A 24,873-nucleotide genomic window follows, 5' to 3' on the forward strand; every position below is an offset into this window, starting at 1 on the left:
CACAGAGCACCATAGTAATCACTATGTGGTTATATAGGTACCTTCAGGTGATGGACACGGGTATACCCAATACAGGAAGTTCACTCCCTATATAACTTCTCCTCCTACCAGAAGTATCTCAGTTTTTGTAGCAAAGCAATATACTAAAACCCCAGAAAGAGGGGAGGGACCTCTGTGTCCCATGATGTACTCCAAAAAAAGGATTTTACAGGTATGCTGTTATAAAAATCCTATTTTTTTTATCGTACATCATGGGACACAAAGCACCATAGTAATCACTATGTGGGACGTCCCATAGCAATGCTATTTGAGGGGAGGGAAGAGACAAACCATAGGGCATCCACCTGATAGAACATGGTGAATGTATGCACTGAAGACCAAGTTGCGGCCTTACAGATCTGAGCCATGGAGGCCTGGTGACGGACTGCCCAAGAAGCACTAACCACCCTAAAAGAGTGCGCTTTGACTTGAAAAGGTGGAATCTTACCCCTTAAATCATAAGTCTGAATTATAACTTGCCAAATCGACTTAGTGACAGTGGATTTCTACGCTGCCTATGTTTTCTTAAGACCCTCTAGCAGTACAAATAAGACATCCGTCTTCTGCATCTGAGCAGTCGTCTTTAACCACTTAAGCCCTGGACCAATTTGCAGCCAAAGGACCAGGCCCCTTTTTGTGATTCGGCACTGCGTGCTTTAACTGACAATTGCGCGGTCGTGCGACGTGGCTCTCAAGCAAAATTGGCATCCTTTTTTTCCCACAAATAGAGCTTTCTAGGGGCTAGTTTTATAGCATTTAATATTTTACTAGTAAAAAAAAAAAAATTTCTTAATAAAAATGCCATAAAACTATGCCTATTTTGTAAACGCTATAACTTTTGCACAAACCAATCAATAATCGCTTATTGCAATTTTTTTACTAAAAATATGTAGAAGAATACGTATCGGCCTAAACTGAGGGAAAAATATGTTTTTTTATATATTTTTGGGGGATATTTATTATAACAAAAAGTAAATATAATGCGTTTTTTCAAAATTGTCGCTCTATTTTTGTTTATAGCGCAAAAAATAAAAACCGCAGGGGTGATCAAATACCACCAAAAGAAAGCTCTATTTGTGGGAAAAAAAGGACGTGAATTTTGTTTGGGAGCCACGTCGCACGACCGCGCAATTGTCAGTTAAAGCGAAGCAGTGCCGAATCGCAAAAAGTGGTCTGGTCTTTGACCAGCAAAATGGTCCGGTCTGTAAGTGGTTAAATAGACTTTGACCGCTCTCACTACATCAAGACAATGTAGTGACTTCTCTTCCCTGGAACATGGCTTTGGAAAAAATAATGGCAGGACAATATCTTGGTTCAGGTGAAAACCTGAGACCACTTTTGGCAGAAAACCTGGACGAGGGCACAACAACACTCTGTCCTCTTGAATAATCAAGTATGGCTTTTTACAAGAAAGAGCAGCCAATTCCTAAACCCTCCTTGCTGAGGCTATAGCAACCAAGAACACTAACTTCCTTGTCAGAAGGACTAAGGGAATATGCTGTATGAGTTCAAATGGGTGTTTTTGTAACACTGACGAAACTAAGTTCAAGTCCCAAGGGTTCAAAGGAGGTCTGACTGGCGGATTAAGCCGCATCACCCCTTGCATAAAAGCCCGGACTAAAGAATGTGAAGCAAGCAGTCTTTGAAATAAGATTGATAAAGCTGAGACTTGGCTCTTAATAGTATTCAAGGCCAATTTAATCTCTACATCTAATTGTAGAAAGGCAAGAATTCTGCCTATGATATTCTTCCGAGGGTGCCAACCCTTGGATTCACACCAGGAAACATAAGCCCTCCAGACTCTATAATATATAGTTCTGGAAGCTAGCTTACTTGCATTAATCAAGGTAGTGATAACTGACCCGGAAAGCCCACGTTTTTTCAGAATGTGGGTTTCAGTAACCAAGCTGTTAAATTTAAGTCAGGTAGGATGGAATATCGGCCCCTGTGAGAGTAGGTCTGGCCGTATTGGAAGGGACCATGGAGCCTCCACTGCCATCTTTACGATTTCTGCATACCAGGACCTTCTGGGCCATGCTGGGGCTACCAGAATTACCAGCTTTCTTTCCAGCTTGATGGAAAGAAGTCGTGGCAGCAACTGAATAGGGGTTATGCATAAATCAGCGAGAACTGAGCCCATGGGGTCATCAAAGCATCTGTTCCGCATGCAAGTGGATCCCTTGTCCTGGACACAAAGTTGACCAACTTCATGTTGAATATGGATGCCAGAAGATCTACATCCAGAGTCCCCCATCTTTGGCAAACAGCCCGAAAAATGTGAAGGGACCATTCCCCGGGAATAACTGCTGGCGACTCAAGTAGTCCACCTGCCAATTCTCTACTCCCGGAATGAAGACTGCCGATAGGAAGGAACATTTCTTTCTGCCCAAGTTAGAATAAGGCTCACCTCTCTCTGCGCTGCGAGACTCTTGGTGCCCCCTTGATGATGACATAGGCCACAGCTGTGGCATTGTTGGATTAGATCCTGACAGGACAATCCTGTAGTCCAGGCCTTCAAAGCCAGACAGACTGGCCGAATATCTAGGATGTTGATGGGCACGGTTCTTTTGGTTCTTGACCACTGTCCCTGGACAGTTGTCTTTCCTAGCACTGCTCCCCAGCCTGAATGTCTGGCATCTGTCGTTACCACTTTCCAGATAACTGGTCTGAAGGATTTTTCAGCAGATTCTTGGTTAGCAACCACCAACTGAGGCTTTGGGACACCCTTGGGGACAGCTGCATTGGCAAGTCTAAAGCTTGAATCGTTTTGTTCCAAGCAGACAGGATACCGTTTTGCAACAGTCTCGATTGGAACTGGGCATAGGGAACCACTTTGAATGAAGCCACCACCTTTCCTGACAACCTCATGCAAAGGTGAATGGAGGGATCTCCTTTCAACCTGACCATCGGCACCAGCTCTCCTATGGAGTTGATCTTTGCCTGAGGTAAGAACACCTTTTTCTGGGCTGTGTTTATGATCAGACCCATTCCAGATTCCAGCCTTTTTAGGGGTTTTAAGGAGGACTTCTCTAGGTTGAGAATCCAACCTAGACTTTCCAGGTAACTGGTTGTAATGCGCACGCTTTGCTCCAAACGAGCCACCGACTGATCTATTAGCAATAGATCTAGGTGCACCAAGACTGTTATGCCCTGTGCCCTTAACCTAGCTAGAGGTGGGGCCAGAAATTTTGTAAATACCCGGTGTGCTGTAGCTAGCCCGAAGGACAAGGCTACAAACTGAAAATGCTGCTGTTCTACCTCGAACCGCAGAAACCTTTGGTGAGCAGGAAATATAGTGACATGCAGATATGCATCCCTGATGTCAGACGCCAGAAGTTCTCCTCCTTGTAGGATAGAAACCACTGACCTGATCGACTCCATGCGAAAAAAGAGCGGATCTTCAGGAACAGATTTAGATTCTTTAGATCTAGAATGGGTCTGACATCTTCATTTGGTTTTGGTACAGTAAAGAGGTTCGAATAAAACCCCAAACCTTGCTCTTCTGTGGGAATTTGTGTGATCACCCCTTGAGCCAGTAATCACTCTAGTGCCCGAAACAGAGATTGCCTTTTCCCTGGATCTTTGGGAATGTTTGACCTCAGAAAACAAGATGGGGAAACACCCAAAATTCTAGTTTGTACACTAGAGGCAGCGTGGAGATGACCCATCTGTCCTGAATTTCCTCTTGCCAGACTTCTGATTATTGCAGAAGTCTTCCCCCCCACTCTAGCGAGGGGGGGGCGCCCCTTCATAATGAGGCTTTAGAATTCTATTTTGCAGGTTTCCGCCCCCATGACTTCTTTTGTGCCTGGGCCTGACCCTAAAGCTTTCCTCTAAAGTCTGGTGGTGGAGGCCATCGCCACCACCTAGAGGCGAATGCCCCTGGTGCAGGGGTAAGAGTCTGCTTAAATGAAGGGCGTTTATACTTTCTTTTGACTGGCAAAAGATTAATTTTCCCACTAGAAATCATTTGGCTGTATTTGTCCAAATCATCCCCAAATAGCCGATTCCCGTGAATAGGAAACAGAACTTTCAGCTGACTCCATTAGGGGTAGCTTGAAAGTGGAACGAAATATCTCCATAAGAGATTTACCAGAAATTTCTCAGATTGCGAGGCTGAAATAGGTTCATCCACCTTTGTCTCGTCCACAGAGGAGTAATCAGTTTGTCTTTCCTCCTGATCGCCTGAGGGAAACACCTCATCCTCTACCCACTTTCCCCTTGGTAAAGGGTCTAAGGTGGGGAGGGGGATCTAACGCGCTTTCTATCCTTTCGGATGGAGGATGCGATAAAAGCCACTAATCTTCCTTCTACTCTGCACGGTGGAGGAAAATGCTTCAGTCACGTATACAGGGGCTGAGATGTGAGCAGCTGCTGCACCACCAATGACTCACCCAGGCTTGCCATATCTGGTATTTCAGGTGAGGATGACAGTATGGAGGCACAACTGGAGTTCCCAGCGCCTGGGGGTGGAATTTTTGGTACCTTCTTTGTGGTGTCTTTTTTGGAAGCCATAGTGCTAAGCACAAAATCAGAGGCACTAAGTAAATACACTATTTGTTGAGCAATAGTCTAGCAATACAATGCAGCTATAAAGTTCAGCTTGGTACTGAGTAAAAATGTATTTCCTGTAGTGGAAATGCATGTATGCATTGCCTTACATGCCCCCAGTGCTCCTGTGTCCTGTGTGTCAGACCTCCATCTCTCCAGTTTAATCAAGGTAGAGATCTCCTGCTTGAGAAGCATCTGTTTTAAATGTCTCAGATGCGAGCTCTGCTCAATGCCCCCATGCTCATTAACCCGCCCCCCTCTGTTTGAAATTAACAGCCGTCTGCGCACGCACGTGGACGGCATTCCAGTCTACCGGTGTAGACCCATAGGAGGGGAGGACAAGGGGAGACTGGGGAGGCGGTAATAAAGCTTTGCTTTATGGCTGCTGTGGGGAATAAATACAAACATAGGGAAGCCACTGCCGCCCCTGGGGGGGGGGGGGGGGATTACAAACTGCTTTTGTACCGCCCAGCCCCTTAGTTTCCCCAGGAGGGAGAAGAACATACTGCAAACTTTTTTCAAGATTAGACATCCCCCTGGCTGCTGAGACCCCACACATGCTATTTTAGCTGGACACTGAGCTGACTGAGAAGCAATGTACCAGGTATGTGCATTTACTCCCTCTAGTGGAGACTTTAAGGCATGACAACATTTTACTCATGGAAGAAAAAACCCTAGGTGGACTTTTTAAAGTTCCTAGGTTTCTTCCCTTATCTTATCCTTTCCGCAGGATATTGCTGTAACAGACAGATCCAAACTTCACCCATAGCGGCGGGTTGTGTTAGCAAACCTTTAAGGACTGGGCCCCCTTTATCGGGTTCCACTCCCTTGGACCTGTATTAGCACCCTACCAGGAAAAACTTTAGGTAATGTAAGCATGACGAAAAATCCCTGGGTCCCGGGGTCCAGCCCTGCAAGGAGAGGCGTTACAGGCAAAACCTTGTTCTTCGTATACGGGGCCCAGGCACCATCCACTTTAGCCTCAGTGGCACTTTGGATGGATCCAGTCTATGGAGGCTGTTTAAATCCAGCAAGAATCCCTCCAGCGGAGCTCTTCAGAGCACATGTTCACTCATGACCAAAACCTTAGACACTGGCAATAAAAATGAGGTACTCCTGGTAGAAGGAGGGGTTATATAGGGAGTGAACTTCTTGTATTGGGTATACCAGTGCCCATCACCTGAAGGAGCCTATATACCCACATAGTGATTATTACTATGGTGCACTGTGTCCCATGATGTACGATAAAGAAACAAAACTTTACTGGACATCAAAATATATACATTTTTTTTTTACACATAAAAGGTTACCATAAACATTTCACAAAATAGCAAGACTTAAACATATACTCCTGATTCCAATATCCCAAAGAAAGGTCATATACTTAAAGAGGAGCTGCAGTCTGCTCACATAATTTGTAATAAAAACATATTTTCCGTTCTGAAGCTTCCCTCCAACCACTTTGCATGTTATTTTATATATACTGTGAGTCTGTAATTGCCAAATATACTGCAGAAATCTTCCTTCACTAAGTCTGGCTGCATCCATTTTAACTGTGGGCAGCTGAAGCTACTGCCTATTCACTTCCTGTATTTACACAGACACACAGAGGCACACCCCCAGCTCTGCAGCTCTCATTGCCCCCCTCCCTTCCTGGCAAACTCTCACAAAAGTGAGAGAGAGCTGTGCATGATGTCAAATGCCTAGGCATTTTACCAGACAAACTGGAAGTGGGCTGTATGAGGTATTTACTTGCAGAAAAAAAAATATTTGCATCTCAAAAGGGGGTCTTTTAACACAGCCTGTGATCTTAAAGTCTAGACTATGTATAATATCCATAGCAACATATTCCTTCTCTAGGGAAAGGTGGAAATAAACCCCTTTGCATATCCTTGGCAATCAAAATTCCCAGAAGCTGCAAATTTACCTTAAACAGGGTTAGCATTGGCCTTTGATAATCTGTAAAAAGGAAATATCCAGGTGCCCTTGTCCTCCTCCTGGTCATAAGGAAATGCTCAAATGAAAATCAACTCCAATTCAGCCACCCTCAGGAAATCATCCGCAATCTTCCTCAGGCTCTCATTTGAACTTCTTGTCTGCCTCATTCTCATCTGGCTTGGTCATCTGCTCTCCTCTCAAAGCTCAGTACCTTAAAAGAGTAAGAGCAGCTCCGGGACGGATTCCCCCATCCACATCAAGTGTATAGATGAGAGGGAATCAGGTCATTTTGTTCGTTCAACACACTGGTTGAATGAAAAAAAGGATTAACATATGGCCTACTTTAAAGTTTAATTTAAAGTGATTGTAAAGGTTTTTTTTTTTTTTTTTTTTTTTAAATAACAAATATGTTATACTTACCTCATCTGTGCAAGGGTTTTGCACAGAGCGGCCCTGATACTCCTTTGCTGGGGTCCCCCCGAGGCTCTCCTGGGTCCTCCTCATCTCGTGTGCCCCTATGGAAAGACACTTTCCATGGGGTCACTTGTGCGGCGCGCTCACAAGCCTTTTGCTGCATCTTGCTGCTGCATCCTGCTGCTACCTCCATTGACCCAGACAACAGGATTCAGCCCCGCCTCCCATGGGATTTGATTGACAGCAGCGGGAGCCAATGATCTATCCAATGAGGCAAGGGGCTGCTGTGCTCGTCCCCGTTGCTGGAAGGATCGGGTTTGGGTAAGAAAATAGTTCAGGTAAGAAATAGAATGCATTCAGGTGAAAAACCGTGAGGGTTTACAACCCCTTTAAGGGCAGCAATGATACAATACAACTACACACACCACAGTCTTTTCAGATTTGTGCATTTATTATGGCATTCAAAAGCTGGCTTATTACATTTTTTTATTAGATATTCCTAGGCAGGTACAGTTAGAAAAATTACAGGCAGAAGTTATACATACAAGGAAATAGTATTAAATAAGAGGGATGAAACTTACGGTACATTATGCATTATTTTTTTGTTCAACCAGCAGTTTGAACGAAAAAGAAAAAGTGCTGATTCCCACCCCCCCCATCCACACATTCAATGTGGATGGAGGAATCCCTCCTGCTGCGAAGACCTTCTGGATAATGCTGTTCTCACACTTTCCTGCTGTAAGAACACAATAATAAGTCTTAGGCCGCGTACACACGGGCGGATTGTCTGCCCAACTTAGTCCGCTGAACCGTGTTTCAGCGGACAATCCGCTCGTGTGTGGGCTTAAGCGGACTTTTTCAGCGGACAGTCTGGCGGACTAAGTCTTTCGGAATTTCCGTAATTTTGTCCGTCCAAACTTGGTTTCAGCGGACAGTCCGCTCGTGTGTAGGCAAGTTGGACGGACTAAGTATGGCGCATGCTCAGAAAGGATTTACACGCCGAAGGTTGCATTGCAGTGTATTGGACGTCGTATTTCTAGTCCCGTCGTACGTGCTGTACACGTCATCGCGCAAGCTTTCAGCGGACTGTCTGTTCATCGTGTGGGGTCAAGTCCGTTCATTCAAAAGTTGAACGGACTGTCTGTCGGATTGTCTGACGAACTTAGTTGGGCAGACAATCCGCCTGTGTGTACGCGGCCTTAGGGAAAATATAAATGTGAAAAGTTTCACGCCAAAGATATAATAAAAAATTATTAGCTGCAGTCACTAAACTCACTCTGGAATGTGCATAGAAACAAATATGTGTATGACCCCTCCCAAAATATCAAGTTAGAGTCCATTCGCTTGCATGCAAATCATGCTATTTCCACTGCGACTTTACCCTGACACTTGATGTGACTTTGATGCAATTTTGATGGGATTTTGGATGAGTGTGACCAATGTGATTGTTTTGTTTGTGTTCTACAAAGTTGTTAGATGTGCAGAAAGGAAACATTTGTTTTGTTTGGTTCTCTTATTTTCTAACGCATTACAAATTTTCAGAACGATTTTAATTCAAATCCCTTAAAAATTAATCAGCCATTTAAATTTTTGTATGAAGATTAGCTGGTTGTTAAGGAGTGGGCCCGCCGCGTCCTCAACAACTGATGACTTATCAGGTGTCCGTGAGCTTCCCCACTGGCAGCTGAATGTAAACAAAATCAGGCCCTTTAAGTCTGCTATGGGTTTTAAGGGGAACCCCATACTGGAATAAAAAAAATGGAGTGAGGTCCTTGCCAAAATACACAGCAGACTCTTATCCGAGCATGCAGCCTGGCAGGTCATGAAAGTAGGGGCACGAGAGAGCACCCCTCCCTCCTGGACCATACCAGGCCACATGCCCTAAATTTGGGGGATGGGGGTGCTTTGGGGCTTCCAGATTCCATTAAGACCCCCACCCGCAGACCCCAACAAGCACCAGCCAGGGTTGTGGGAAAGTGACCCTTGTCCCCATCAAAATGGGGAAAAGGTGTTTTGGGGGGGGCAGAGACCCTCTGCCCTAAAGAACCATCCCCCATGTTGAGGGCATGTGGCCTGGTATGGTTCGGGGGGGGGGGGGCGCTACCTCACCCCCCTTTCCCTGAAATGGAAATGTTCAGCTAAGGGTCTGGTATGGATTTTGGGGGGGACCCCACGCCATTTTTAAAAAACATTTGGGTTCCTCTTAAAATCCATACCAGACTCGAAGGGCCTGGTATGGATGACGGGGGGGCACACTGTTTTTTTTTCAGTGCCGGCATTTAGTCGTACACAAGTCTCATGTAGAAGTAGAAATACTTTAAAGTTGCTGCGATTTTAAGTCGCACAGATATGAACGGAAGCATTCCACTGCGGCGCATTACAGCATGCAATATGCATTCATTATGCATGTTGTATACAGACCACCATTACAATACAGAAAATCAATAAACATACATGACCCTTGAGCTTGAGGCTCATTTTAATATGTATGCCTATCTACCTAGTGCTCTGAGGAAAAAAAGCTTGTTTAATGTCATGGTCCTCAACAGTGCCTCTACATTGGCATGTGCCAGTTTGAGGCAAAAAACAAGCTGAGTGCAGAGCTGCTACAGTCGAAAAGCTGATATCGTCCTTATGAGTGGGATATTAAGCATAGTGAACCGGAAAACTGGATGTCTTTGATTGGTGAAAAGGGATAGAGGAAAGTTTCCCCATCGGTGTTACCACAACGTGGAGCCCTCCACCTGATGATTGATGGTGCTGCTGTACAGATCCTGCAAATGGACTTTTCATGTCCTGTATCCCCTATCCACCTATCTATCTAGAGCTGCTCTGAGGAAAAAAATTAAAATTTCATATCAAATACTTAGGCCGCGTACACACGGGCGGACTGTTCGCCCAACCTTGTCCGCTGAACAGTGTTTGGGCGGACAGTCCGCTCGTGTGTGGGCTTTCAGCGGACAGTTTCAGCGGACAGTTGGACGGACAAAGTCTTTCGGAAATTCCGAAAAACTGTCCGCTGAAACTGTGTTTGAGCGAACAGTCCGCCCGTGTGTGGGCCTGTCCGCTGTACTTTCGAAATGAGCGGACTGTTCCCGCTCGGAAAGTCCGCCCATTTCGAGCGCGTGTACAGGTAGGCGGGGCCCGCGAGGGAGACGTCGCGGGCTCCGCCGCCTGGAATGGGCTTAAAGGGGAACCCCAACGCCGAAAAAAATCGGCGTGGGGGTTCCCCCCAAGTCCACACCAGACCCTTGTCCGAGCACGCTACCCGGCCGGCCAGGAAAGGGGGGCGAGCGAGCGCGCCCCCCCTCCTGAGCCGTACCAGGCCGCGTGCCCTCAACATGGGGGGTGCCTTGGGGAAGGGGGGGCCGCGCGGCCCCCCCACCCCAAAGCACCTTGTCCCCATGTTGATGAGGACAAGGGCCTCTTCCCGACAACCCTGGCCGTTGGTTGTCGGGGTCTGCGGGCGGGGGGCTTATCGGAATCCGGGAGCCCCCTTTAAGAAGGGGGCCCCCGGATACCGGCCCCCCACCCTATGTGAATGAGTATGGGGTACAATGTACCCCTACCCATTCACCTGTGAAATAAAGTACAAAAAAAAACACAACACATGGAAAAAGTATTTTATTGCACAGCTCCGGGGGTCTTCCGTCTTCGGGGGTCTTCTCGCCGGACTCCTCCGCTATGTGTGTGTAGCTCTTTTACTAGCGGAGGAGTCCGGCTTTCTTCCTCCCCGCCGCCGGCCTCTTCTCCCGACTTCGGGGGTCTTGTCCCCCTCTTCGGTTCTTCTGCCGGGCCACCGCGCCTGGTCCGGTGGCCCGGTCTTCTGTCGCCGTCTTCCGTTCTTCTGTCGCCGCCTTCGGTTCTTCTGCCGGGCCACCGCGCCTTCTTGTAGCTCTTTTACAGGCGGTGGCCCGGTCTTCTGTCGCCGCTGTCGTCGTCGCCGCCGCCGCCGCCTTCCGTTCTTGTTCTTCTTCTTGTTCTTCTTCTTCTTCTCCTGGAGATGTTGACTCGACGAGCTCTCCGGCCGGAATGCCAGGGACACGCTCCGCTGCCACTTATATAGTGACAATGGGGCGGTGTCACATGGTATATGTCACATGGGTTGGTCACATGGGTTGATGTCACATGGGGACTATGACATCGTAAGGGGGCGGGGTCACCATGTGACCAACCCATGTGACATATACCATGTGACACCGCCCCATTGTCACTATATAAGTGACCGCACAGCGCGGCTCTGGCATTCCGGCCGGAGAGATCGTCGAGTCAACATCTCCAGGAGAAGAAGAAGAACAAGAAGAAGAACAAGAACGGAAGGCGGCGGCGGCGGCGACGACGACAGCGGCGACAGAAGACCGGGCCACCGCCTGTAAAAGAGCTACAAGAAGGCGCGGTGGCCCGGCAGAAGAACCGAAGGCGGCGACAGAAGAACCGAAGGCGGCGACAGAAGACCGGGCCACCGGACCAGGCGCGGTGGCCCGGCAGAAGAACCGAAGAGGGGGACAAGACCCCCGAAGTCGGGAGAAGAGGCCGGCGGCGGGGAGGAAGAAAGCCGGACTCCTCCGCTAGTAAAAGAGCTACACACACATAGCGGAGGAGTCCGGCGAGAAGACCCCCGAAGACGGAAGACCCCCGGAGCTGTGCAATAAAATACTTTTTCCATGTGTTGTGTTTTTTTTTGTACTTTATTTCACAGGTGAATGGGTAGGGGTACATTGTACCCCATACTCATTCACATAGGGTGGGGGGCCGGTATCCGGGGGCCCCCTTCTTAAAGGGGGCTCCCGGATTCCGATAAGCCCCCCGCCCGCAGACCCCGACAACCAACGGCCAGGGTTGTCGGGAAGAGGCCCTTGTCCTCATCAACATGGGGACAAGGTGCTTTGGGGTGGGGGGGCCGCGCGGCCCCCCCTTCCCCAAGGCACCCCCCATGTTGAGGGCACGCGGCCTGGTACGGCTCAGGAGGGGGGGCGCGCTCGCTCGCCCCCCTTTCCTGGCCGGCCGGGTAGCGTGCTCGGACAAGGGTCTGGTGTGGACTTGGGGGGAACCCCCACGCCGATTTTTTTCGGCGTTGGGGTTCCCCTTTAAGCCCATTCCAGGCGGCGGAGCCCGCGACGTCTCCTTCGCGGGCCCCGCCTACCTGTACACGCGCTCGAAATGGGCGGATTTGCCTCCTCCTTACGTGGGCGAGTCCGTTCATTTCAAAAGTTGAGCGAACTGTTTGCCCAACCTTGTTCGTCAAACAGTCCGCTCGTGTGTGGGCAAGTCCGCTCATGCAAATTTTGAGCGGACTGTTTGCCGAAACTGTTTGACGAACAAGGTTGGGCAAACAGTCCGCGCGTGTGTACGCGGCCTTACCCTAATTTTCATTTCCTGATGGACACCATGGCAGCCTACATGTGGGTTCACCCCACCTCCTCTCCAATGCTATAGGACCCCATTCCCATAAGTTTGAGCACACTGCCAGAGAGTGCGTTCCGTAACTACCCAACTCTTGATCCATGGGTGGGAACTCCGACTGCCATGGAATCCATCAGGAAAGGAAAACTATGGTAAGTATTTGATAGGAAATCTTCAGTTTTCCTGACGGATTCCATGGGAGAAAACTAGCCAAACCACACGGGTGGGTATGCTGATCAAAAAAAAACGTTTAATTTGCCCAGTCAACCAACAGGATTCTTAAACCAAAGTTTACAGAAGATAAGGATGCAGGCTCCACACAATAATGCATCATGAAAGTGTTTATGGAGGCCCACGAGGCCGCCCTGCAGATGACATCTGGAGCCACTTGTCAGGCCGCTGCCCAGAAAGTTGAGATGCCCCTGGTCGAATGCCCCATCACCGTCTCCAGAGGAGCCAAGCCCTTAGCCCTCTACTGGATCTTCTGGATGATCCAGGATGCGATCGTTCTAGAAGAAGCATGTTTCCCCCCATTTCTCCTGGAGAACAAGACAAACAAATGATCCGAGCGCCTAAAGGAGGACATGGCCTGAAGGTAATCTTTTAGTGTTTCCCCTACATCTACTGGATGAGCCTCCGAGGACCCTGGAGTTTTGAACATGGGCAGGACAATCTCCTGATTCTCATGGAAGACAGACAAATTGAGCATGGGTATGAGCACCACCTGGTTTGGAAATAGGTGAGAAATGTTTTTTGTGACCGAGAGCCCTGATCTCTGAAACTCTCTTGGCCAATGTAATGGCTACAAGGAAAGCAGACTTCACTTAGAGATCCTTAATGGAAGTTGGGTCAGATCCCGTGGTACTAGATTCTGTGAGTGAGTCTTGCTGCTCCTCTGAAGAACTGCCGGACCAGCGGGTGAACGGCCCACGAATCTCCCAAGAAGGCCAATAGGGCTGAGACTTGGACTCAAGGGAGCTGAAGACAGAGCCAGATCTAGTCCCGAATGTAAAAATTCTAGGATATCTTGCACTCTCGGGTCTCTGTATGATCTTCCCTAGACTTTGTTCATGCTTGCCCTCCTTGAGCTCATGAGGGTGGAACCGATACCTGAAGCAGAAGCCAAAGGCTTCCAGCCCCTCCCTCTAAAGAATCAGAACATCAGCTTCAATAGCACTGGGCATGGATGTGGGACTGCCCCCTGAACAAGAGATCTGATCTGAGGGGGAGAAGTACCGTGTCCCAAAAAATGGAACTGGGTTAGGAGGGGAAACCAGGGCCTGTTTGGCCAGTAAGGAGCTACTACCACCATCTCAACGGCCTCTGCACAGAGTCTCTGCAGAAATCTGAAGATGACCGGGAATAGGGGAAAGGCATACGCCTTGTAGAAGCACCACTGATCTGTTAAGGCATCCACCCGAAGACATGGCTGCAAGGGTTCCGGGTGTAATACTTCTTGACTTTGAATTTGCAGGGGGATGCGAACAGGTCTACTTCGGGATTGGCTCCCAGGGACAGAATTAATTTGAATGTCTCTGTGTGGTGTGACCACTCGTTGTTGTCTAGTTGCATACAGGACAAAAAGTCCACCTGGGCATTCTGGACTCCGGGAAGATAGACTGCCAAATTGTTGACCAGGTTCTTTTGGGCCCTTGACATGATTGGCTCCACTGACTGGAGTAAGGTAGAGCTTTGTGTCCCCCCTTGACTCTTCACATAGGAGACTGCTGTGGTGTTGTCCTTGCTTAGCAATGCTGATTCCGCTTTTAGGAGAAGACTGAGGACACGAAGGGCGCAAAAGGCTGCTCGTAGTTCCAGAATATTCGAGCCTGGGTTGTATAGGCGGAGATCCCATCTACCCTGCGCCAGCTCTGATTTGCAGTGGGCATCTGGTCCTGCTGGCATTGGTCGTGACCATGACCCATTAGACAGGGGCAATGGAGTGGCACGTGAGAAGATTGCCACGCTGTAGCCACCAAAAGAAGTAGATCCTCATGCCCGAGGTTATGCGAATGAGCTGGTTGGTGTCACCTGAGTCCCATTGCCGGAGAAACCTTGTTTGGAAGTGACGTAAGCTCCAGAGTGCCCATTTGACCATAGGGGCAGTCGAGACCATAGACCAAGAATTTTGAGGCATTGTGTGGCCACATTCACCCTGACCCGTATGACTGGGATCTTCTCCACGGGCAGAGAGATGGTATTTTTGACTGTGTCAAACTGAGCTCCTAGGTACACCAGGCACTGTACAGGTTCCAAATGGCTTTTTTCTAGATTTAATAGCCATCCTAACTCAAGCAGTATTGCGATGACTTGAGCTCTGTGGATCAGTAGCTGCTCCCTGTCTTGGGATAGTAACAGGAGGTCATCGAGATAATGGTACAGCCGTATTCCTTTTGTTCTGATGAGATTCACCATGGCCAGAAGAACTTTCGAGAAGAGCTTGTCAGCCCGAAAGGGATGCAGAGGAACTGCAGGTGTTCTTGCCTGACCACAAACCGGAGGTATTTGCGGAACTCTTCCACTACAGGCACATAGAAATAGGTGTCTTTTAAGTCGATCAAGACTAGCCAGTCGCCTGGCTGCGCGTCTTGTTGGATGGTAGACGGGGTCTCCATTTTGAATGTTTTGTACTTTATGAACTTGTTCAGGTATGTTAAATCTATTACTGGGTGCCATGAGCCATTTTTCTTTAGCACCAGAAAAAGGGGGGAGTATACCCCCTGAAACTCTTTCTCCTTGCACCACTAGTGAGTCTACATAGGACAGCAGCACCTGTACTGTTCTTCTGCCCAAGGTAGCAGTGTAGGGACAACCCTGAGGGGAGGAGTATTGGTGAAGGACCACATGTGACCCGAAGAGACTGTCCTGATGGTGCAGTAGTCTGAGATCGAGGCCGCCCAAATGAGCCGGAAGAGAAGCAATCGCGCACCCACCCGACACGTCTAGGCCGGCCCAATCTCAAAACAACCTGGAAGGCTTGCGCCCACTGGACGCCTGGTTCTTGGTGGGCTTTTGGAAGGACGTCTGCCCTTTCCTATAGTTCCTTCTGAAGTCTCGGCCCGGCCTATAGAAGCGTGCTCTGTCTTCTCTGCTGGGGCCTCTTCTGGTCAAAAAGGTCCTTGTCCTGGGGCAAAAAAACCCAACTTCCTACCTGTGGCCCGGGCTATTGCGCTATCCAGCTTATTGCCGAATAATGAGAGCCCCTCAAAGGGGATCCTACACCAGGCCCGTTTTGATGCCACGTCAGCGAGCCAAGGGTGCAACACAAGGCCCGCTTAGCCATGACCGAGAAAAGCATAGCCCGGGCCAACAGGTGGATAATGTCAATGGAAGCTTCCCCCAAGAAAGCCAACACCAGCTTCAGCTCTTGCACAGCCAAGCCCCTGGCTACCTCTTCCGAGACACCCCTGAGCACCGAATCCACGTTTCCCGTCCAAGCTTCCATTGCCTTGAACATGGCTACGAGGGCCAAAGCAGGCTTGCAGGCCATTCCAGCCAATCCATAGATCCTCTTGAGGTCTTGAATTCTTCTCTTGAGCCCATGCTTAAAGGACACAGCGTCCTCAAGAAGAAACGTAACATGTTTCACCAAGCGCATTAGTGCTGCATCCACTAGGGGGCATTTTCCAAGGGATTTACATCTTCGGCTTTAGAGGGATAGAGCCTTAAGGTTTTGCTCGACAGAGAAGTTTTCCTGTCTACTTTGCCCCACTCTTCAATGATGACGTCTTTCAACTCCGCCAGGGGTGGAAAATTGGAACATTCCTTCTCCAGGTGCCTGAAGAATTTTCTCTGTTTAGGTGGGGGTGTGGTAGGTTTCTCCCATTTCAGGGCTTCCTTAACCACTTTAATTATTGATGAGACCAGGGTAAAGTCAAACCCACCGAGGAATTCATCTCCCTCTACCTTGCTGTCTGAAGACATGGGAGATGCATCATATGGCTGGGAAAGACCTGCATCCTCTTGGGCCTTGTCAGCCAGAGAGCCTGAAATAGCAGTGGTCTGGCTCTCCATGTGGGTTGTGCCCCATTCCTTTAGAGACTGCTGCACCACACGTTTTACTAGAGACTCCGTCTGTTGGTTTTCAGTCTCTCTTTCTCCGACCGCCCGGGCATAGCATCTTTCACATTATGACTTGCCCTCCAGGACTTATGTCCCACATCCCCAGCGGGCTTTGCAATCAGAGTGGCTGTTATGGAGGTGGGTGCGGGGTGTCTGGAGGAGGAATGAAAACATCTCCCCTGTTGTTGGGTCCTAGATGGGGAGTCATGGCATCTGGACCTAGATGAAGAGTGTCGTCGTTGCGGCCTGGCAGGGTCTCTGTCATCCCAAGAAATGACTTGGCGATCTTACCTGGAAGGGCTGACAAACAAGGAAAAAATAATAGACATGCCGTTACCTTTTAGCAAGCCCACAAAAGTTCTGACCTTTTCCCTTCGCCCACACATACCTTGTGTGTGAGGGCTAGCCACAAGGGAGTGCCAGGAGCGATAGTCCTAGGACAGGGAGCAGAATGAAAGGTAAAAAAGTCACTTCCCCTTTAAGAACCACTGCCCCCCCCATGAGTCATGGGTATGAGGTAGTGCGCACTGCTTATCAGACGCCTAGGGCTTGGGGAAGCTTCCGCCCACTGCCCACAGAATTTCCCACAGGGACAGGGGCTGAAGCACCTTTTAAACCCCCCGCCCTGGTGACATCATTGCCAGGCCCCTATGTGTCTGCAGCGAGAACTGTGGCCACCGGGTCCTCCACCAAGCCATGCATGTACAAAACCAAGCCTCGGTTTCACCTGTGGCTTGCGCATGCGCAGAGGCCTCTCGTAGCCAGGAAGAGCTACGGCGTCCTGGAACGCATAAGCATTCCAGCCGCCATGAACGGCCAAAGGACACCAGAGAGTAAGAAGGAAGAAAAAAAAAGGAACATAGATCACATGGAGGAGTACTGTTGTAAAAGGCACTGTCTTCAGACCCTGCCAGTCAGCTGTACCATGCTGGATGTCCCATCCTGGGCATACACAGGCCGCCCCACCCACCACCGGGACATTTTTCCTGCTGCTAGTCCATCAGTAAAGCTTGTTTAATATTGTGGTCCTCAACAGTACCTCCACATTATCCTTAAGTGTCACCAGATGACCATATATCATATACCGTACTGCTGCAGGTGTAAAGTGCAGGCAACCAGAGGTTCCTGCACATATTGTCCCTACAGCCATCAAAAGCCTGCAATTATGGCTGAATGCCAGGCTGCATTCACAGCCAAAGGTTCAGAAGCTCTTAAGTTCAAATAACTACTTGTTCATGATTTTCAGAATACAAAAAAGCGTATAAAGCATTAATACTCTGAGTATCGTGGGATGTGTTACATTTAGTTACTCGTTAAATGTCTGCACCCCGGCTGTTTATTACATGACGTTTTTTGATTACTATGGTATTATATATTCCTTGCATTTGGATGAAGGGCTTTACCCTCTGTGATCTCTTTGTATTTTTGTACTTTGTACTTTCTTCAATAATAAAAAAGATTGAAAGAAAAAAAGCATTAGGCTGCGTTCACACATATGCGACCATGGTTTCAGTGCAGTAGTCTGATACTAATTTTTACCTAAAATCACACCTTAACCGGACCCAAAATCACACAGGACCCCTTTTAAAGCCACCCCACACATGTGTGAACCAGCTCCAGTGACAGCTGGTCCGATTCACATGTTATGCAAAATGGATGCGTTTAAAAATGCATCCAATTTGCACGTATGTGAACCAAGCCTTAGAATTAATGGAGAGCCATCAGTTTTGTCAACCAACATAATAGTCTATCTGCCAAGCAAATTACATTCCAAATGATCAAAAGAGAGAAAACATATGGTGAGAGAAAATGGTTCTAATACTTTTAAAATAAGAAAGGCAAATTGGAAAAGGAAGGGGCTGGGGTCAAAAGAGGAAACCCAGGCCAGTTAAAAGTTACCAAAATTTAGAAAACAGTCACAAAGGCATATACATAAGTTCACTAATGGGACATTCTGGCAGTACAGGTCAGCTTATGTAAAAAAACTATTTTTAGGGTTCAGAGCCTCTTTAAAGTGACAAAACATGCCTGTCCCTTTTGGCCAGTAAGGCAGCCCCTCATTAAAATTATGGGTCAGCAAGAATGTTTAGGAGGGTGGAAAGTAGAAACAAGTTTCCTGCTACCTGGAATGTTGGCGCTTTGCTTTTCACTACAGCCCAGTATTTGCAGGTTTTTGAAGGCCGCAGTAGAAATGTATTTTCTGTTAAAGTGGTTGTAAACCCTTACAACACACTTTGACCTACAGGTAAGCCTAGATTAAGGCTTACCTGTAGGTCCAAGAAATATCTCCTAAACCTATACGGTTTAGGAGATATTTTCCCGAAGACAGGCACTGCTGTCTACGGCGCATGCGCCGTAGACAGTGGCGCGCAGGGGCACTGAGTGTGGCATTTTCAACAATCGAGCTGCCGCACGTGTCGGCTCCCGTGCGCATGCGCGAGAGTGACGTCATCACGGCTTCGCCGAATGACAGCGGCGGGGCTGCGAGACCCCACCGAGAAGATGGATGCGCCGGACTACAGGGGACAGCGGTGACTTCGCTGGCTCCTGTGTCAGGTAAGTGACACATAATGGACTACTATGGACTTTGCAGGGAATGAAAGAGGAAGTAAACTCATCAGGGTTTACTTCCTCTTTAAGGTTTGTTTTAAGTTGCTGCATGATCATTGGCTCCACTCATTGTTATATTTTACAAGTGTAACCACCCACTAATTTATTTAAGAAAAACAAAACTATAGTGAGAGAGTTCAGCAATTGCTGAACTCTTTCTGAAAATGCTGGTCGCCTGGCTATCTGGGACCTGTACTTACTGAATATGTATGTAGCGGCTATAGCCGTTAGCAATAATCGCTATTTAAAATCTGTCTGTGAGGAGTGTTAATCCCTTTTGACGAATATATCATATGAGTACTACTCTATAAAAATACACAATATACTTCTGGTATCTAAAAGTGGTTATTGGTTTAAATTCTGTGTCTTTTTCACTTCCAGTCTGTGCCTTATATATTGCTCACACAATCAGCACTCATTGGACCCAACTGTGATTGTGGTCTTGGTGGAGGCTGCATATGTTTTTTCGTCCATCCCTCACACAAATTATATATTTACTGACCATCTACTAAGTTTGAATTTGGTCCCCAGTAGGATTGCCTTTTGTCTTAGTCTGTGATATGTGGTATTCCCTTATATTTGGTTTCAAGGCCTACCCAGTATGTCCTGAGGAAGCTACTAAATTGCAAAACACATTGCCAAGCAAGTGTGGAGGCAGTGTTGGATCATATCTTTCTATACAGATACTATCATCAGTATATATTTTGTGAGTACTTACTCATATAAAAAAGGATCCAACCCCTAATGTTTGCCTTATTGGGTATCTGTTGACCTTGTCAATTAATAGGGTGTTGACTAAATGCCTATATGTGTTTTAATTATTTTGTAATAAAGTACACAATTTTATATATATTTTGCCTCATGATGTGCCTACAAAGTCCGCTGTCCTTTGGAGATTTATTCTCAATCCTTACATATGCTTTTAAATGTGCTGACAGAGTACATTCTAATTAGAGCAGAGAGCAGGGATGCCTCATTATTATTCTACTTCTCCTTCACTGTACAATCACATATTGGGGCAGTAAGGGGACCAAGCTTTATTGTTTAACTGCAATTAGGAAACATGTTACCAACCTGACTCTGCTGCCTTGCAGTGCTGGGTAAATCACAGGATCAGCTGGAAAAAATCACAAATGTTTTGACAGGTAAAACAGCTCCCATCTCTTCTGTATATTCATCTATTTGCTTGAAGTTCAGCTTTAAAGTGGAACTTTATGGCAAAAACGAAAAATGGTGGAACAGGCAAGATTTTTAACCACTTGCTGACCGCGTATTGCCCTTTTGCAGTGGGCAAGGGTTTCACTATTTCCCTTGTCTTTGATCTACATCCTTGTATCTCCAATTTGTATTTTTTCACCTGCACTTTTATCACTCACTTTTTTGGGTTCTTCCTCTCCCCCTTCCCCCTTTCCCCCCTCTTCTTCTCCCCATTTCATATTTTCTCCATGCCCCCTTTCCCCCCCCATCCTAGTCTTCTTTTTCCCCTCCTCCACCTCTTCCCCCCCCCCCCCTACTCCCCCACTTTCCTCCCTCCCTCCTCCTTCCCCTTTGGTTCTACACCCATTTTTTTCCATTCTACTCCTCTCTACCCTCCCCCCCCCCACCCTCCTCCCCTTTGGAATAGCAGCTTTAAGAGTATTTTCTAATCACAATATCCAGTTCAGTGCTTTTGATACAAATGTGTTTGTGTTTTAAATAGCCTAATGAAATGTTATTGTTTTCTTTCATTTACAGGTTCCTGGAATTATGCAAACAAACGTTACAGAATTCTTCCCAAAAATATTGTGTAGCTCACCTAAAGAAGTTCTGACAAGGAACACAGAAAATGAAGAGAGAGATGGTGGAGATCCGGGAATGGATATGGAGGAATTTCACAGCGAATATTTTCAGAGACCTTACCAGTACCTGACTCGTTTTGACCAGAAAGAAAATCTAGACACATTTGTTTACAAAGAAGGACATGTAGAAAAAGACCCAGCAAGATGTCTGCAGATATTCCTGCTGTATTGTGGAATAGTTGATCCATCCTGGTCTGAACTCAGGAATTTTGCATGGTTTTTAAATATTCAACTGAAAGACTGTGAATCTTCTGTGTTCTGTAAACCTGAGATTGTGAAAGATACACTGCAGGGATTAAAAACTTTTGTGGTGAATTTCATGATACTGATGGCAAAAGATTTTGCTACTCCTTCCTTGAACATTGCAGATCAAAGCCCAGGAAGAAAAGGCATTAATCTTGATGGAGTAAAAGAAGAGGACCTAGTACCTTTCTTACTGCGTAAGAGATGGGAGTCAGAGCCACATCCATATGTCTTTTTCAATGATGATCATGAATCTATGACATTTCTTGGATTCCACCTGAAGCAAAATAAGACTGGTGGGGTGGATGCCATCAATCCCAGAAATAACAGCATCATTCGACAAAATGTCATGTCCTCTAATCTTCATTTAGGCTTGAGGGTTCAGAGAGTGAAGTTCAATATTGATTTTGACCAGCTGCCCAGGCACAAGAAAATAAACAGTTTGTGTATGGTGCTAGGAATTCAGTGGCCGATGGACCCTGATGAAACATATGAGCTCACCATGGATAACATGCTAAAGATTTTGGCAATTAAGATGAGGTTCCGATGTGGAATACCTGTAGTCATCATGGGAGAAACTGGTTGTGGGAAAACCAGACTCATTAAATTTTTGTGTCAACTGTGCAAAGGATTTGTTGAAACAGAAAACTTGAAGCTTGTAAAGGTTCATGGAGGTACCACTGCTGAAATGATTTACCAAAACATTTTAGAGGCCCAAGAAATTGCAAGGGTTAATAAAGAAAAAGGATGTGAAACCGTGTTGTTTTTTGATGAGGCAAATACTACTGAAGCCATTAGCAGCATCAAAGAAGCTCTGTGTGATCGCACCGTAAATGGAGTGCCCTTAGACAAGGACTCTGGACTACATATAATTGCTGCTTGTAATCCTTACCGAAAGCACTCTGATGATATGATCAAACGTTTAGAATCTGCTGGTCTAGGTTATAGAGTGAGAGCAGATGAAACCAAAGAAAGACTTGGCTCCATTCCACTCAGACAACTTGTTTATAGGGTGCATGCTTTACCTCCTAGCATGATGCCACTTGTATGGGATTTTGGGCAACTGAACAATGAAACTGAATGGAAATACATTCAACAAATTGTGGTACACCTAGCCAAAGAAATTCAGCTTTCTACTACTGATGTCAAATTAATGACCAATGTCCTCTCTGCCTCTCAGTCCCACATGAGAGAAAAAAAAGATGAATGCAGTTTTGTAAGTCTTAGGGATGTGGAGCGTTGCATAGAAGTCTTCAAGTGGTTTTATAGTCATCATGAGAAGATAACCATGCAATACGAATCCATGTTACAGAAGGGTATGTGCTCTTTTAGTGTCAATAAAATAACTTGGTCTCTATTGCTAGCCATTGGTGTATGTTATCATGCATCGTTGGAAACAAAAGATGCTTACAGAAATGCTATTTGTAAATGCTTTCCTCAGCCCTACAATAACCCTGACACTATTTTAAATACTATAACTGCAGTTCAGGATCTTTTCCTAGCAGGTGTGCAAATTGGAGATACCATCGCAAGAAATCTTGCTTTGAAAGAAAACCTCTTTATGATGGTCATCTGCATTGAGCTTAAAATTCCACTTTTTCTTGTTGGAAAGCCTGGAAGTTCAAAGTCCCTTGCAAAGACAATTGTTGCTGATGCAATGCAAGGCCAGGCTGCTCATACAGAACTGTACAAAGATCTAAAACAGATCCACCTGGTATCATTTCAGTGTAGTCCTCATTCTACCCCAGAGGGCATCATTGGCACATTTAGGCATTGTGCCAGATTTCAAGAAGGGAAAGATTTAACCAAATATGTGTCTGTTGTGGTTCTTGATGAAATAGGCCTTGCAGAAGACTCTACTAAAATGCCTTTAAAGACACTTCATCCTTTGCTGGAGGATGGATGCATTGATGATGACACCTCACCACACAAAAAAGTTGGATTTATTGGCATCTCCAATTGGGCACTAGACCCAGCAAAAATGAACAGAGGTATCTTTGTCTCTAGAGGTGACCCTGATGAGAAAGAACTTGTTAACAGTGCTAAGGGAATTTGTTCTTCTGAAAGTTTGGTCCTCCAGCAGCATTTCTCCAGCTTTGCAGAGGCCTATCTTGAAGTTTGCAACACTCAAAAAGAGCAGAAAAGGGAATACTTTGGCCTACGAGACTTTTATAGTCTGATCAAAATGGTATTTGCTTTTAGCAAAGAGTCTCAAGAAAACCTGACTTTGGAAAACATTGCTAGGGCTGTCCTAAGGAATTTCAGTGGGAAAGATGAAGTGAATGCATTGGCCATTTTTCTCAAAGACAAAACGAAAAATATAACACCTATCAACACAATAGACTTGGTCATGGAGAACATCAACAGTGAAAGTGATGATTGCCGTTACCTACTAATATTGACCAAAAACTATTCTGCATTACAGATTCTTCAGCAGGTCTTTAGAGAGAACCAACAGCCTGAAATTATATTTGGCTCCAGTTTTCCAAAAGACCAAGAATATACTCAGGTTTGCCAAAATATTAATCGTATTAAAATCTGCATGGAGACTGGAAAGATGGTTATACTGCTAAATCTTCAGAATCTGTATGAAAGCCTCTACGATGCATTAAACCAATATTATGTCTGTCTAGCTGGTCAAAAATATGTTGACCTGGGCTTAGGTACACATCGTGTCAAGTGCAGAGTCCATCCAAAGTTCAGACTGATAGTGATTGAAGAAAAAGAAGTTGTGTACAAAGATTTTCCAATTCCACTTATCAATCGTCTTGAAAAACACTATGTTGATATAAATACATACTTGAAAAAAGAACACAATGTTATTGTTGAAGAGTTGGAAGCTTGGGTAAGAGATTTTACTAATGGTAATTCAGACCAAACAATGGGTAAAGCCCAAACATACATGCCTTCAGATGTTTTTATTGGCTACCACTCAAACACTTGTGCTTCAGTTGTTCTTCAAGTGACAGAAAATATGAAGGAATCACATCCTGATGCTGAAAGTGCCATTGTGATGAAAAAAGCCCAACATGTTTTGCTAAACTGTGCTACACCTGATTCTGTAGTCCGCTTAGGCAAAAAAGACTTAATTGTTGAATACTTCAAGAAGCAGAAACATGGTTCATTACTGGATTTTCTGTCTTGTCAACTACAGATTGGATCTAAAAATCATGCAAATCTCACTGAGGTACTGTGCTTATTTTCCCTGCTTCACCTTTCTATTGAACATTAAAGTGGGCCTGTACTCAAAAATGTAGGATTTGCTATGTTATAGTGGATATTTAGAAGTGTTAATTGTGCTTAAGCAGTACTCTGAAAAAAATGACCTTTTTTCTTGTATTATTTCTCAAAAATGGCAGTGTATTTCCAGGAATTCCTGGAATTCGACCCTACAATCTTATAGCCATATATCTGCAGTGAGAGAGGCTGCTATTTTGAGTGACATTTGGTGACATACTGCTCACTTTTCTCCTGGCTAGGGACTCTAACATGAGGAGACAAAACTCATTACAAACCACAAAAACACAGGGGTCTACTCACTAAGTAATAAAAAATGTTTGTCCTAAAATAGCTCAGATCCTGTGACCTGCAATTTGCATCGTAGGCCAGCCTTGTGACTATAGAATGTAACAGCCTGGAGTTGGGATCACAAAAAACGCAGCAGGGGATCACACATCCAACACTGCAGGAAGTGAATCTGATGTGCAGATTCTTTAGGATTTATAGTTTAAAAAAAAAAGAAATATTGGCAAGACAAGTAATAGTAATGTTTTAA

The 24,873-nt window shown here is 46.2% G+C and overlaps 1 protein-coding gene across 6 annotated transcripts in view; it reads left to right on the forward strand.

The window, feature by feature from the left end:
• The window catches only part of LOC143964536 (E3 ubiquitin-protein ligase RNF213-like), a 955,032-nt gene that overhangs the window by 518,822 nt on the left and 411,337 nt on the right, over positions 1-24,873 (forward strand). For all 6 annotated transcript variants that reach the window (XM_077474321.1, XM_077474324.1, XM_077474323.1 and 3 more), the window contains exon 29: positions 20,752-24,285. In XM_077474321.1, the coding sequence (XP_077330447.1) occupies positions 20,752-24,285 (3,534 nt within the window). The remainder of the gene's footprint in view (positions 1-20,751; positions 24,286-24,873) is intronic.

This window comes from Lithobates pipiens, unplaced genomic scaffold (assembly GCF_037356315.1).
Source record: "Lithobates pipiens isolate NorthernLeopardFrog02 unplaced genomic scaffold, aLitPip1_a1.2 Scaffold_8, whole genome shotgun sequence".
NCBI classification, from domain to species: domain Eukaryota; kingdom Metazoa; phylum Chordata; class Amphibia; order Anura; family Ranidae; genus Lithobates; species Lithobates pipiens.